General features: G+C 36.3%; 2 protein-coding genes across 6 annotated transcripts; both read left to right on the forward strand.

Moving 5' to 3' along the window:
• The first annotated feature begins 163 nt into the window (after positions 1–163).
• Positions 164–5182, forward strand: LOC121752540 (serine carboxypeptidase-like). The gene is made up of 9 exons (XM_042147669.1): positions 164–527; positions 1417–1585; positions 1887–2006; positions 3102–3245; positions 3317–3467; positions 3685–3773; positions 4117–4375; positions 4468–4601; positions 4718–5182. The coding sequence occupies exons 1-9, from the start codon at positions 217–219 to the stop codon at positions 4844–4846; spliced, it is 1506 nt and encodes a 501-aa protein (XP_042003603.1). The 5' UTR covers positions 164–216; the 3' UTR covers positions 4847–5182.
• Positions 5183–5306: 124 nt separating this feature from the next.
• LOC121752542 (gibberellin 20 oxidase 1-D-like) lies at positions 5307–14870 on the forward strand. 5 transcript variants are annotated; one of them, XM_042147674.1, is made up of 5 exons: positions 5626–5759; positions 5852–5958; positions 7019–13569; positions 13946–14267; positions 14371–14870. In XM_042147674.1, the coding sequence occupies exons 3-5, from the start codon at positions 13034–13036 to the stop codon at positions 14644–14646; spliced, it is 1134 nt and encodes a 377-aa protein (XP_042003608.1). In that variant the 5' UTR covers positions 5626–5759; positions 5852–5958; positions 7019–13033; the 3' UTR covers positions 14647–14870. The 5 variants fall into 5 exon arrangements, with proteins under 5 accessions (XP_042003605.1, XP_042003608.1, XP_042003606.1 ...); XM_042147676.1 differs by having other exon boundaries at positions 5737–5754; XM_042147671.1 differs by lacking the exon at positions 5626–5759 and adding an exon at positions 5307–5563 and having other exon boundaries at positions 5852–13569.
• Positions 14871–14919: the final 49 nt, after the last annotated feature.

Raw genomic sequence — 14919 nt, forward strand, 5'->3', positions numbered from 1 at the left:
TTAATGCCAAAAATGTGGGGACACATAAATCGCCAAGAGCATGAGCACGATTATAGCCCTTCGATCTTCCACTTTGCCGGACCCATCATACCCCACGATCTAAGATCAACGCCTTGAAACTGGAGATTAGAAGATACTCTGGTATAAATATCAAACAAAGCAACGAAAAACGCATGAGTTCAGTCTAGCAAACAGAAACCGCAAGCTCACGAAAAAATGATTTCTTCTTCGCAAAGCTTCCTCTCTATCGTCGTCGTCGTCGTCCTCTTCTCGCCGATCGCCTCCGTCGTCGGGCTGCTCCGTCCGCCGCCGAATCTGTCAATGATTTCGGTTGAGCGGCTGATTCACGACCTCAATTTGTTCCCGAACCATCCGATCAACATCGTCGACGATGAGGTTGCTTCTCCCGACGCTGCGAGGCTTGTCGAGAGGCGGTTTAGGTTTCCGAATTCGGTGGATCCCAACGCAGCTGAGGAACTAGGTCACCATGCCGGTTATTATAAGATTGAGCATTCTCATGCCGCCAGGTTAGCTTCTTCAGAAATTGATTAGTATATGTTACAAGCTCCTTGCCGTTGAACTTTTTTTTTGTTGACGTTTATTAATTCGTAATCAGTAACTGACTCGCATAAGCAGCCGATTTATAGAAATATGACGGTTGGTTGACTAATTTTCCTCGATTATCCGCGATGTCATATCGATTAATCGCGTGTGATAGATATTTTTATTATGTGCTATATCGCGACTCGCGAGTGAGGAAAACGTGGTTTGCTCACATTGATCGAGTTAAAGCACCATGACTAATATTTTGCCACGTTTCGTGATTGTATCATTGTACATTGTTGCGATGAGCATTTCAATACATGTTTGATTAATTCGCATGTACCAGCAGTTAGTTGACGTATAGCCGCTTTCTCTGTGCAATAACTGTTCTACTTGTACATATACTTTCTAGGAACGGATTTGCTGCTACTTATTTACGGAGAACACTTTGTATCATCATTTTACACTCACTGGATATGTTTGTTTGCATTTCTGTCTAATGACGCTAAATATGGGATATCTGGATCTGCTTAGTTGGTTTGTACGCGCTGGCCTTGATATTTTATGCAAGGTTAATATGTCCTGAATCTTAATTTGGACATTTTACATTTTCTGTTGCCATGACCTAGCTGATAATTAGAATACCGGTGATCATATGTCTTGGGATTTACTTTGTTGACCTCATGAGCAATGTCAAGTGAGGATTTAATTTTTCAATTGTCTGATTAACTGTATTCGAGAGTATGTTCCTTAAATTTTAATAATTTAACATAATGTTTGTAAAGTTTCCTATGGAAATGTTTTGATTTTCTGCAGCCTCTGTTCTCACTGTACCCAATGCTCAAACTGTGGCTATTGGCATTATGGTTGCAGGATGTTTTACTTCTTCTTTGAGTCTCGTAATAGCACCACAGATCCTGTTGTCATCTGGTTGACTGGTGGGCCAGGTTGTAGCAGTGAGATGGCTCTTTTCTACGAAAATGGCCCCTTCACTATTGCTGATAATCTAACTCTTGTGAGAAATGAGTATGGGTGGGACCAGGTATTATACTTGGTTAATTCTGGTGATTAAAAATATGCTATTACCTACTGAATTTGATAAAATCCTTATGTCTACAATTCGTATACAGATATATTATCTGAATTAAGCTAATTTTTTTTCCTTGAAAGGGGAATTATGCTAATTGTCAATGTATTGTGTTCTAAACTTTTTGGTGCCATGTTTGAACTGCTGAATTTGGTTTACATTGTTCCCGATATGTCGATGATCTATTCACACTTTTAAGTGTCAAGCTTCAGAAACACTTGTTTGTGATATATAACGTTCTTTGATGATTTTGCAGGTTTCGAATATTATATTTGTTGACCAACCTATTGGAACTGGATTTAGCTATAGTTCTGATAATCGTGACATTCGCCATAATGAACATGATGTCAGCGATGACCTATATGACTTTATACAGGTTAGTTTTGTTACTTTGTTTCCCTCTTGCACCCTCTCATACAAGAGCATCTGGTCTTTGTTATGCTTCCTATTTCTCAGAAAGAATTTGAATGTATCTACATCTATCTTAGTAATTTTGATATTAGTCATGCAAGCGGAAAGACTTTTTTCTGACAAAAGAGAATTCAAATAATAGAGTGCCATTAAATGGCAAGTACCAAGAGCTTTCTGCTGTCACTCACTGACAAAGAATGTGGCAATTCAGGTTTTTAGAGTGTTGTTTCATTAATGAAGTTAACCCTCAAAAGATTCACTTTGTGCCTGATGATGATGCATGTGGAGGAGTAACTGGCATTGATTTTGATATGTTTCATCTCAAAGAAAATGATTGTTCGTCCATAGCAACTCTCAATAACTTAATATGTGAATGAGGTGTATAATGATAATTATTCTTGAAGCTCTGTGCGATTTAAGTTTTAGTAGTGTGAACCAAAAGCAAATATTTGAATATCACTTACTGATGAGTGATGAAAGAAATAATGTGTTGCGATGCTTTATGAAGCTTATTAGAAATGGGCCACTCACCCCTTAAAAGGCCTCATAAGGGGGAGGGTTATCCACACTTATATAGATTAGATGGGATCTTCACCAAGTCGATGTGGGATAGAATTTAGAGAATTTAACACGCCCCCTCACGTGTGGGCCGGAAAGGACATCGGTCTTCCATCACGTGGGTAGGCAATGCAAGAGAAACCATCATCGATGTGGGCCGGAAAGGACATCGGTCTTCCACTCGTGAGCTAGATAAGAGATAAAGAGAGAACCATCATCGACTTGGGCCCGCTCTGATACCATATTAGAAATGGGTCACTCACCCCTTAAAAGGTCTCATAAGGGGGAGGGTTATCCACACTTATATAGATTAGATGGGATCTTCACCAAGTCGATGTGGGATAGAATTTAGAGAATTTAACAAAGCTTTTGTACAGTGCATTACTTATACACAGGTTTCCATTTTTTACGATTAATGTGGAATTGCATTAGATGAAAAAGAGAGAGACTAAAATAAAACTTAAATATTAAATAGAGTTCTTACCCTTCAGTTCTGCTGTAGGCATTCTTTACTGAGCATCCTGAACTAGCAAAGAATGATTTTTTCATTACTGGAGAGTCGTATGCTGGACATTATATTCCTGCTTTTGCTGGTCGCGTCCACCGTGGAAACAAAGAAGGGGAAGGAACTCATGTGAATCTGAAGGTATTACTGAATTGTTAATTTTATTGTTTATGTAGCTGTGTTGAATATCTTATCTGATCTAAGCTAAACAGGGATTTGCTATGGGAAATGGTCTAACGGATCCAGGAATCCAGTATGCTGCATATGCTGATTATGCTCTTGATATGGGAATACTTACGCAATCTGAGCATGATCGTATCAACAAAGTGCTTCCACTATGTGAAGCAGCGATCAAGCTCTGTGGTACTATACATCCTCCTGTTCTTGATATTTTATGTTGCAATGATTTTTGTGTTTCCTGAGTATGGTCTGTTTGTCTTCTGTGAGTGGTCATTGCTTAAGCTGTTAAGCCTTATTTTTAAATCAGTTATGACAATATTTATTATATGCTTGGAGTGGCTCTATCACTCTGTAGCTATGTTGTTGGTTAGCTTAAACGTTTTTCCTTCACTTGTTTCAGGCACTGATGGAACTTTATCTTGCATGGCGGCCTATTTTGTTTGCAACACAATATTCAGTTCTATTATCTCACATGCTGGCGATGTGAATGTAAGAAGCTTATAACTCGTCTATTTCTGGGTTATCTCCTGATTTATAACTGATGTGCATAAAATATATAATAACAGCAGGAACATTTACCTGTAATTGTATTAATTTATTCTTGGGATGAACTTGGGTCAAATCAACCAAGTGAACTCATTGATGATACTCATAAAACTCATCGATCTATGCTTACCATGTGCCAAAGCATCTTTGAGCTTTGAAATGACATGGGCTTTCTGCCTTTCTTCAGATAGAGGCTTTGTGCCTTGCATATAATTTTTCAAAAAGTAGGTCCTTACTTTCTCAAGCTAGAAGTTTTTGGTTGATGCTTCACTCTTTTTTCCTGCAGTATTATGATATCAGAAAGAAGTGCATAGGCAGTCTATGCTACGACTTCTCAAACTTGGAGAAGTTCCTCAATGAAAAACCTGTGAGGACAGCGCTTGGAGTTGGAGATATAGAGTTTGTCTCATGCAGTCCTACTGTTTACCAGGCAATGCTCATGGACTGGATGAGAAATCTTGAAACTGGAATCCCTGCTCTTCTTGAGGATGGAATAAAGATGCTGGTGTATGCTGGAGAATATGATTTGATCTGCAACTGGCTTGGTGAGACTACTTTACTTCTTGATCAGGGAGAAGTGACATTATCCAAATTGAAGTTCATTGACAAAACTGTGTTGAATCATTTCTATGAACAGGTAATTCAAGGTGGGTACATGCGATGCAGTGGAGTGGTCAGAATGACTTTGAATCATCCCCCGAAGTCCCTTTTCAAGTTGATGGTTCCGAAGCAGGATTGTTGACAAGTTATGGTCCTTTGAGTTTCTTAAAGGTCTTCTACCTCCTTTCTTCCCCTATTTTTCTCAGATTTTAATATGTAGATTCACTGCTATGCTGATTTACATTTTGCTCTTTCATTTGTCCATACAATTTCCTTTCTCAATATAGGTACATGATGCTGGACACATGGTTCCTATGGATCAGCCTAAAGCCGCACTAGAGATGCTGAAGAGGTGGATGAAGGGGTCACTCTCAAAACTGACTGCTGAACAGGATAATCTGGTTTCTTCGATGTGATTACGAAGCATGGCTTTTCTCGAACTATAAAATGTCTGTAACAAGAGATGACTTATGGACATCTTACAGCCTCTTGATAGTTATGTAGGATAAGTAATGGTGAAGGCATAATGTTGAAATTGGATGTGCTGTAATTACAAAATTTATCCTGTTTTGTTTTGTAGTTGCATGACAGCCCTTTTACTTAGCAGTTTATGGCCTTCATGTACTATAATGATAGATTCCCCATCTCTCGTATTGGGTTTCTGTCATTGATATGAATCTTTAGCTTATTATGGTAACATGTTTGACATTTACTTCTATTTGGATGATAACTGAAAAGTAGTGTTTCATGGACCTGTTTTTCCTTCTTGGTAATTCTCTCTCTAGGATGAGTAGTTATATACCTTTCTTTATCACTTCCATTCAGTTTAATAAGCTTAGTCCAGTGAAGATGCCCTACTGATCCTTAAATGTGATCCCCATTGTACTTGAAATCTTGATTAATGATTTTAAAGATGCTCATAGAGCCCTAGCTTCATCAACAAACCTATGATCCTTATGAATTTGGCACTAATTATTGTTCTCTCTATGAGTTGATGTCACTTTCATTTTCTTTTAACAAATTGGTTTTGAATGCAGAAAATATCTATAGTTTTTTGTCGTGGCATTTAATGGGCAAACGATGACCAGGATCAGTTGGCCACAGTCATTTGAGGTTGACAGCACTTGTAACTTGTAAGTACTGTATATCAATTCGTATGTTGGGTGCGTGTGTGGCTTTGAGTTTGCTGCATAGTATCTCGTCGTTGGGCCCTGCATTTCAACTCGAAAGAGTCAAATTCATTTTTTCTTTGGGCTGTTATGCCCTTATATCATCAAACAAGTGCACTTGGTGTATGTAGACCACTAACTACAGGAAATCTTGTGTAAGGTTCACGAGCATGATCCCACCTCTCATCTTCGAATATAGCTTTATTTTGTTTTATTCTATGCTTTCTTTAGATCCGTCTTTGTTCTTTTCAGATGAACAGTGGCAAGTTAACTCACGGACGGTATGGAGCTAAAACGTGCTGTCTTACCTTTTTTGATGGAGCCTTGGCACTTATTCAGCATGATTGGATTTTAAGAAGGTAAATTTCTAATCTATCAGTGATCTAGTTCTTCTTGCATTCGTTACTTGGTAAACCACTCTGGAGGAGGTGGGGGGCTGTCATTGAAAGTACTCATATTCCGAACAATGCACATGGACTTAGCGCATAACGTCCTGACACTATACAGACATGAGAGGCCATAAACTACGACTATATTGCACATGAATCGAAGCTTGGGGTGGTGGGTTCATGAACTAATGTAAATGATTATATTGCACTTGAGTCGAAAACCACCAGAAACAAACTTCAATCGTAGACAGAGTGAACTAAGCTTTGAAAACCTCTACCCACTGTCTACCAACATGCCATTTTAGTTCTTTCATACTAGAGTCAGTTTTTAGTTAAAAGTGTGCTGGATTCAAGTTGAGGTAGGAACTCAATTTTATTGACTATATTGCACGTTATAGGACCCAAAATGATACTAGCTTTGAATTAAATTCAGAAACTAATAAAATTTGTTGATCTGATGGTACTTAATCCAATAAGCAGCCACTAGCCAGCAGCTTCACGTGTTAGTGGGAAACCTTGTTTATATTATGCAGACAAAACCCCTTTTGCTTTCACCAAACAGTTTACCTTAACAGCCACAGACTTTTGAAACCACTTTACCATCAGCCCCAGACCAAGATCAAGTGCAGATTGTGCTTGCTCCCCATTCCGCAATAACATCAAAAATCATTTCATCACGAACCCCACCAAATAAATCATGGCAATACATACATCTTCTGTGATAAGCAAATGGATCGAATCTAATGATATGTGCTTTTTTTGTCTATACCTGAGAAATACTGTAGTGGATCCATGATCTACGCAGTATATCTTTGTTCATTATAGGAGAGGCTAATCTTGTGGTCTTTGAAATTTACTTGTGATGGTCTAGGCTATAGATAAAAATTGGCAGTATTAAGCAAATCATGTAGAATTTGTGTATTGTTCTCTTGTGTTGAGTTGAGATCCAAATAAATAGCTGTTTGTTGATGGTTTCGTGGGATCTTAAGAAATTATGTCCCACCTTCAATTTTGTCTGCATGAAATACAGTGCCATTCCTCCACCATGTTAGTTGCTTTACCAGTGGACCTCTCTCTCCCCACATCACCTTATCTTTCTATTCCTGGCAAAGGTATCCCAGGTAATTCTGTTGGCTCGGCTCGGTCATATTGAATTAGCATATAACATATGAAGCTGGAATAATACATACTATTTTGGTTTTTTACCTCTTTCTCCCAAGGGTTCGCCCGTCGCCATATATGTTCTCTCACTGCATATAAAGTTTACCATAGCCTGTTAAATTAAGTGTCCATCCTTGTATGTTTGCTGTTCTTTAGCAAAAGGTTGGGTTGGGTCATAATTGGACAAGGTTTAAGATTTACGAGGAATAGTTTCCATGTGTTGCTATATTTAGGTGATCTAATAAATATATAGAAATAATATAGGTTAACATTTGATTTGACTAAATAATTTTCAAACTTGGATCACGTATTGTATACTCAATTTATATTCCGCACATGGTTAGCGCCTTTGGTTGTACAGTTTTCTGTGACTCTCACTGTTTTTGTGTAATGCAGTAATAAATAATCATGTTTAGTAGTATCACTTTTAATACATAGGACCATTTTTCTACAGTATACCAATAGGTTAAAATTGTTGAAAGGTGAAATAGAACTTGGAATTGATTTGAAGCTGCGCAATTATACATCTATCTGCTTTTTCTTTGTTTGGCCAGAATAATAAAAGAGAAGGAGTACCTAAGTTTGATTACTTTCATAAAAATTAGAAAGGAGACAAAATTAGTAGGGCCTTATGATTCCGCATCAGTTTGCTGCTTATAGAATATTTTCATATCTTTGGTAAGGCATTCAATCCGCTACTATAATATGCATGCTTATGCTAGCTCGATATGTGGTCGCAATCAATCGACTTCTATGTTAATAAAATAGTGATGCAAAAGCCTAGTTTTGACACACTATTTGGTTGTCCTGATAATAGAGTTTCGAATGATAAAAATTGTAGATAATAGTACTATTTATGGAATTTCTATTGTTACTTAGTTTTATCATACATTTACACTTTATGTTTTCATAAATATACACTACTATAATTCAATGCCACTTCACTTCATCATCAAGTATTAATGTATGACCCATGCGTTCTTGTGTTATCATAATTCACTTTATTTACATACACTTAAATTTTGCCCCTTTTTAGTTTATTTGTATACACTATAAATACTTGGATTCAATAATAGAGCAGAAAATAAGAAATTTAAAGTGGTGGGCCCAATCAATTGCATTAGACTAGTTGTAGATTCCTTATTAATTTTTGAAAGGAAGGTATCTCTCATGTTTAACTTTTTTTCCAACGTGGTTTTATTAATCAATAAAACTATCCAATTATATTATACTAACATAAACTTATTTTAATAAATATTGTAATAGTTTTAATTATTAAATATTATTCAACTGTTTCCATCTATATTTTATCAATAGTTTAAAACCTAAATTTATAAGTACAACATACAAATCTAAAAGATAATAATCTTGTTTGAATAGTTATAATGTGAGTTTGAGTTACATCACTCTTTATAAATTGCCATCAAATATAGTAGTACTAGTTGACAACATAAATAGACAGAATTAACATATGTATACACATATTTGACAATAGAAATATGACAGAATTAACATCTCTATACAAATATTTGACAATAGGACTATAACAGAATTAACATATGCGTACACATTCAAGTATATCTTGGTTCACCGTTATAACTTGTCATAAGTTTGATATATTTATGCTAAGTAGTCTCATAAATTGCGTGCAAAATCAATTTGCAATTTGCTTATGGTGTAAATATAACGTGTGTGTATACATATGTGGGTATTGACTAAAATAGAATTCATTTCAAAATACTACTTAGGGTCATTTATAGCAATAGATAGTGAATACAGTGGATTTATTTGTTGAATGGATTTGCAGTCTAAGGGTTGAGTCTTATAAGGAGCGAATTTTGGATTGTATTTTCACAAAATATTCATACATATTTCACTTGGAAATTATGATTTGTAATTGTAGTCTAATCCTTCTATACATTTAGGGACTGTTCGGTTTGCAAGATTGTATCTCATAATTAAATATGTAGTGTGTTTGGTTCATGAGAATGAGATTAAATCCCGCAACTAAATCTTATATGGATAATCATGTGATAATTATTCATTACCAACCTCCTCTAATCAAAATAAACTCACAATTTAATTCTAGATTATATCTTGCTATTTTATCTAGCAAACCGAATATCACCTTACTTTATTCTAAATTTTAACAGATCTTTTCATTTCTCTAATTCGAATAGCTTCGGCAAACATCGCTCTCCTATACATTTTTCTTACATATAAGAGGCATCTATACCTTGAAAGTACTATGCCTTAATGCCTCCCCATTTGGATGACTTGAGGAATCATATGGTAATCAAAATTGAAGAATAATGATTATACTATATATAAATCAAATGAGGGGCATCAATTTCCATTTTATGTGGTAACAGCTGGGCTGCTTTATCAGTTGATTTGATACATTTGTTCATTACTTCTGGAGGTGTTTATGAATTATAGTCATGGTGTCAAGTCAAGTTTGTGAATTACTTTATGTTATAATTCAGTTTAACATAAATAAAATGAAATGGCTTAGTTTTAACATATTAAAACACGGATTCAAATTTAATTTTTATTTCAAAAATCGTTGGTTAATATGCGTTTTATACGAATAATTATTGATAGATCTATATGGGCCGGGTAACCCCACCAACTTGTATATGGTCTTACAACCTTTTTATATATCTGGTTTGACAATCAATCAAATCTAGCACGAAGATATGTTTTAATTTTTAAGGGTAGCACTTAGATACGTTTGGCGATTATCAATCACTTTTACTATTTTTCGCACTTAAACGTCTATTTGATTGTGAAGCTGAGCTGAAAAGTTGGTGTTGACTTGAAATAACCCAAGTATAACTATAAGACATAGATTAGATATACTTATGGTTATAGGTCATTTTAGGTATTATAAAAGATAAATTTATATAATTGAACTCTTCATTTATTTTGCATTTAATATCAGTTGTTCAACATTACTTTAAAATGCAGTATATAATTCCATATCATATAGGAAATTGTAATCTCGAGATTTGTTTCCCCAAAAGGATAGGTAATTGAGTTTTTCCTACTCTAACTGTAATTCATAGTTAATACGAATGGAAATAATTAAAATACTTACTATCTTATTAATAAACATATTTCAAAATTAATATGAGCAAATTAGGATTGAAATAATAAAATCAATTGAAATGAAATCGTTCCGATTCCATTCAAAATTTTAAATATTAGTAGTAGATATATAATTAAAATTTATACTAGTATAAATTTATCACTTCTTCAGTTATAATGTGTATGGCTGTAAGTAGACATGATCACGTGGGTAAGGGTGGGTTTATTCAAATGATCAATTAAGCGCACTGCTGGTGTTGAGATAATAATAGTAGTTAAAAGTGAACTGAATTGAGATGTGGATATAAGTTTTTGTTTGTCATGCATGGGACACTAGATATTCATTTACAGTTGTCTCAATATAGTTGGAGCAGAAAATTATATAGAAAAGGATGTTTTATAGTATACTAATATTTCTTACTAAGTAGCTTAGAGCATCCACAATGGGGCGCCCTATGCTCCGCTACATTATCATTCTATCCTCCTGCCCTTCCACATGCAATGGGACGCCCTAAAGTCTATCCTATAATTTAAACTACTATTTTGTATTTGTTTTTTTATTTTTTATGTTTGCAAATATATCAATTAGCAAGAATAAATATAAAAACACCACAAATAAAGGCAAATCCTATTGTCAGTATTTATTTTTTATTTTTTATATTTTATGCTTGCAAATATGGAAAATCGTCAGAATTCATTATTGAATTTAGAGAGAAATTGAGATGGGGAAGAGAGTGGAGTGAAAGGTATGAAATGAAGTAAAAAACTTGGTGATATATATAGAAGAAAATAAAAAAAAATAAAAAAGTGAAAATGTGTGCATCGTCCGGACTATCCTCCTTACCCTGAATGGGACGGAGGATAGGCCGGAGGATGTAAAAAATGGTTCATCGTCCGCGGATTATGCATAGGGCGCGTTGGAAGGAAATGACATAGGGCGTGGAGCTGCAGTGGACGCCCTAAGGCGCACCCGATGCATCGGGCGGGCTTTAGGGCGCCCACTGCGGATGCTCTTAGTATACTATTATTATGAGAATGTGATTATACAGTACACCCAAGTCTTAGGTAGCATTACCTATATCATCTTCAATTGATCTTGATTTAATAATTGAGATTTTTTGCGTTATTTTAACTTTGAAATTGTTGTTTTAATGTTAAGAACGATAAGATATACGGCTTGATGCAAAACAAAAAATATGCTATGGTTGAACATAAATATGTATATATTGTTGGCACAAACATAGATTATATCGAGCACAACTTTGCAAAAAATAAATTCAACATATTTTCATGGCTAGTCTGGCTGGATGTGAATGAGTATGAGAGTTAGATATCTATAAATAGGGGTAGGATTGAAGCTGAAACAAAGAGATATAGTATTAAAAAGTTAGATGCATAATTTGTTCGAAAATCAATTTTGACTATCCATCAATCAAGATCCACATATTGATTAGTCCTTATTAATATAATCAGGATATTTGAAGTAAATTTCAAAGTGACACTATAGGCTTAGAAATAAGCTACCAATTCAAATTCTCGACGGCATATAGAAATATTTGGTATTTTGATGCGGAGATTATAGTATGGGAATTATTTCGGGAAGAGCGAGTCATTAGATTTTTGTCCGATCAAGCACAATTCCCCCACCCCCACCCATTTTTAAGAGGATCAACAATGGGTACCTCATCTACCCCGTGAGATCACACACAATCGACCTAGGGCGTTGTGCTCAGTGCGCAACGCCCTGCACTCATGTGGTGTGCTTATTGACACACTTGCTCATTGTCATGCCTGATAAACATGGCATGGTGCAACTCACCCAACTCGTTCCACATGTCTTCGGCCCGATGCCCACGCACATCGTCCCCTCTTCTTCTTGTCCACCTTCATAGAATCATATCTGACTGAGTCACTCAGGACTAGGACATGTTGACATATCACACACATCTGGAGTTATTTGATTTCTCAATTTATTAGTTAGAAGAGAAATATTATAGTAAAATTTAAGCTGTAATTAGTGTTGGACATAAGGTCTCAAATTAATTTGCATGGTGTGCGTTCTTGCAAAATAGTAGTACTACTATAAGTTACTAGTTCCAAACATACTGAAAATAGAAACAAACACCATGAATAGATTTATTAGCCTTGTTTTATCATTCTGCTAATACTGCTGGGTCCAAGCACGTGTTCCTCCATTGTTATTACCACACATTCAAATAATACTTTTTGTTGTTTCTTCTACGGACAATATTAGAAGGTCAGGCGACTGTTACTATCAAGATTCCTTCCTTTTTTTTTATTAATTATTGTTTTTTTGTTTTATTATTATTTTAACTATATCAAAATACCACAATTCATGCATAAAAAGGAAGTACATTTAAATTATTTCGAATTCATACAAAATCTTTTCCGTTCAATCCGTGCATGCTCCCAAACCTCTCTCTCCTAACACTTTCTCCAAACACTCTACTCCCTCCATTCTTCGATAGGAGAGTCATATTCTTTTTGGGATGTTCTCCTAGCTGAGTCATTTCTTTTGAAGCAAATACCACAATTTGCTTAAATCTTGGTCTAAAAAAATGCTTCTTATACAGAGAAATGAAGAGAGTAGTAAAACTATAGTAGAGCAACTAGACACACGCACACAAATAGAAGACCAACGCTCCATCCTCCCTATATATACTTGTATAAACCTACACTTGTTCCCATGTAAAGTTGCATACCTTTTTCCTTCCATTCAATCCTCCTCTTCTCATTCTACACCAAGAATAAAAAAACTAAAACACATAGGAATATGACTATCCCTTGCATGATCAAGAACCAAACCTCCATCTCCCACAACAAAAACAATTTAACCTTGGACGATCTAGTCTCTCCACATCAATCCCACATACCACCGCAGTTCATATGGCCGGACCACGAGAAGCCATCACCCGACCCACCGCAGCTCCACGCACCGGTGGTCGACATAGGCGGCTTCCTGGCCGGTGACTCTGCCGCTTCCACAGAAGCGGCAGAGCTCATTGGCCAGGCATGCGCGAAGCACGGCTTCTTCCTAGTGGTGAACCATGGCGTGGACGCGGGGCTCATCGCGGACGCCCACGGTGTCATGGGCGAGTTCTTCGAGCGGCCGTTTGAAGAGAAGATTAGGGCTGAGAGGAAGAGGGGTGAGCACTGTGGCTATGCGAGTAGCTTCATTGGGAGATTCTCTTCGAAGCTGCCATGGAAGGAGACTCTCTCGTTTGAGTATTCTTCTTCTCGAAAGGGCTCTTCCAGTAGTGTTGAACACTACTTTCGCACCACTGTGGGTCAAGATTTTGCACACTTGGGGTATGTCAACCATGTTACTCCACTATTTAGTTTTACTTTTTTCAACTACTTTAATTTTCTTATATATAAATAAATTTATTATAAATATAAGTGGGGTGTGTCTTATTGAAAGAAGAAGAAAATGTAGAATTTAGAGGCTATGTTGGTTTAGTGGTGAGGGGTGACAATATGTTATGAAAAGTAGTACTAGTATAGAAATGGAATAGTTTTGAGTAGACAAAAGTCATTGGTTCTAATTTGATTTGACAATCTAATCAACTGTACAAGGTGGACACAATTGAAATAACACCTCTATAATTAATCACTCCCTCCCCCGACAATAAAGCACGAAAGAGAATAAAGTACGAAAATAAATGACTTATTCAACTATGTGTAGGAGTATTTACCAAGAGTATTGCCGCGCGATGAGCGTACTCTCGATGGGGATCATGGAACTCCTAGCCGTAAGCCTAGGTGTGCCACGTGCCCACTTCAAGGAGTTCTTCAATGACAACGAATCAATAATGAGACTGAACTATTACCCGCCGTGTCAGAAGCCAGACCTAACCCTAGGAACGGGGCCGCACTGCGACCCGACTTCACTGACCATCCTTCACCAAGACAATGTCGATGGGCTCCAAGTGTTCGTTGACGATGAATGGCGAGCCATCTCTCCCAACCCCAATGCCTTTGTGGTCAACATTGGTGACACATTCATGGTATATAAGTACAACATTCAAAATCAGATTATTATATTTCTTTTGTGGAAATAAACTATATATATATATATTGATAATAATTTCTTGTTATTGTTGTTGTTAGGCACTATCAAATGGGAGATACAAGAGCTGTTTGCACAGGGCAGTGGTGAACAGCATGTGTCCTAGGAAATCTCTTGCATTCTTTCTATGTCCGAAAACGGATAAGATTGTGAAGCCTCCATCTGAATTAGTGGACTCTGATTATCCAAGAATATATCCAGATTTCACATGGCCAACCCTACTTGAATTCACTCAAAAACATTATAGGGCTGACATGAATACCCTCCAATCTTTCTCCAACTGGCTTCAGAATCAACATCAAACAACTCAAAAATAGTTAGTTGCAGTTGTTCAATTTGTTGCAAAATTGTGTACTTTCTTGAAAATATATTGGCGTTTCGAAATATGGTAGGTGCTAGAAATCAAGCACACCGTGCAATGAATTATCTCTGCATTATCTTTCATGTAGAGGAAATTTTGTAAGCTACAAGTATAATAATTTGTAACATTTTGTTCATGACTTGGCAAGGACCAAAATATATGGACTCGAAGTTATGTGTTGTTTCCGGACCAAGAGATGTGCTAAACTTAAAAAAGCTCCGAAACACGA

Source organism: Salvia splendens, chromosome 10 (genome assembly GCF_004379255.2).
Source record: "Salvia splendens isolate huo1 chromosome 10, SspV2, whole genome shotgun sequence".
Classification (NCBI taxonomy): Eukaryota; Viridiplantae; Streptophyta; class Magnoliopsida; order Lamiales; family Lamiaceae; genus Salvia; species Salvia splendens.

Coding starts and splice junctions, on each gene's coding strand:
- LOC121752540 (XM_042147669.1), top strand. CDS start 217: ATGATTTCTTCTTCGCAAAGCTTCCTCTCTATCGTCGTCGTCGTCGTC. Junction 528..1,416: donor GAGCATTCTCATGCCGCCAG/GTTAGCTTCTTC, acceptor TTATGGTTGCAG/GATGTTTTACTTCTTCTTTG. Junction 2,007..3,101: donor ACCTATATGACTTTATACAG/GTTAGTTTTGTT, acceptor GTTCTGCTGTAG/GCATTCTTTACTGAGCATCC.
- LOC121752542 (XM_042147671.1), top strand. CDS start 13,034: ATGACTATCCCTTGCATGATCAAGAACCAAACCTCCATCTCCCACAAC. Junction 13,570..13,945: donor CAAGATTTTGCACACTTGGG/GTATGTCAACCA, acceptor AACTATGTGTAG/GAGTATTTACCAAGAGTATT. Junction 14,268..14,370: donor ACATTGGTGACACATTCATG/GTATATAAGTAC, acceptor TGTTGTTGTTAG/GCACTATCAAATGGGAGATA.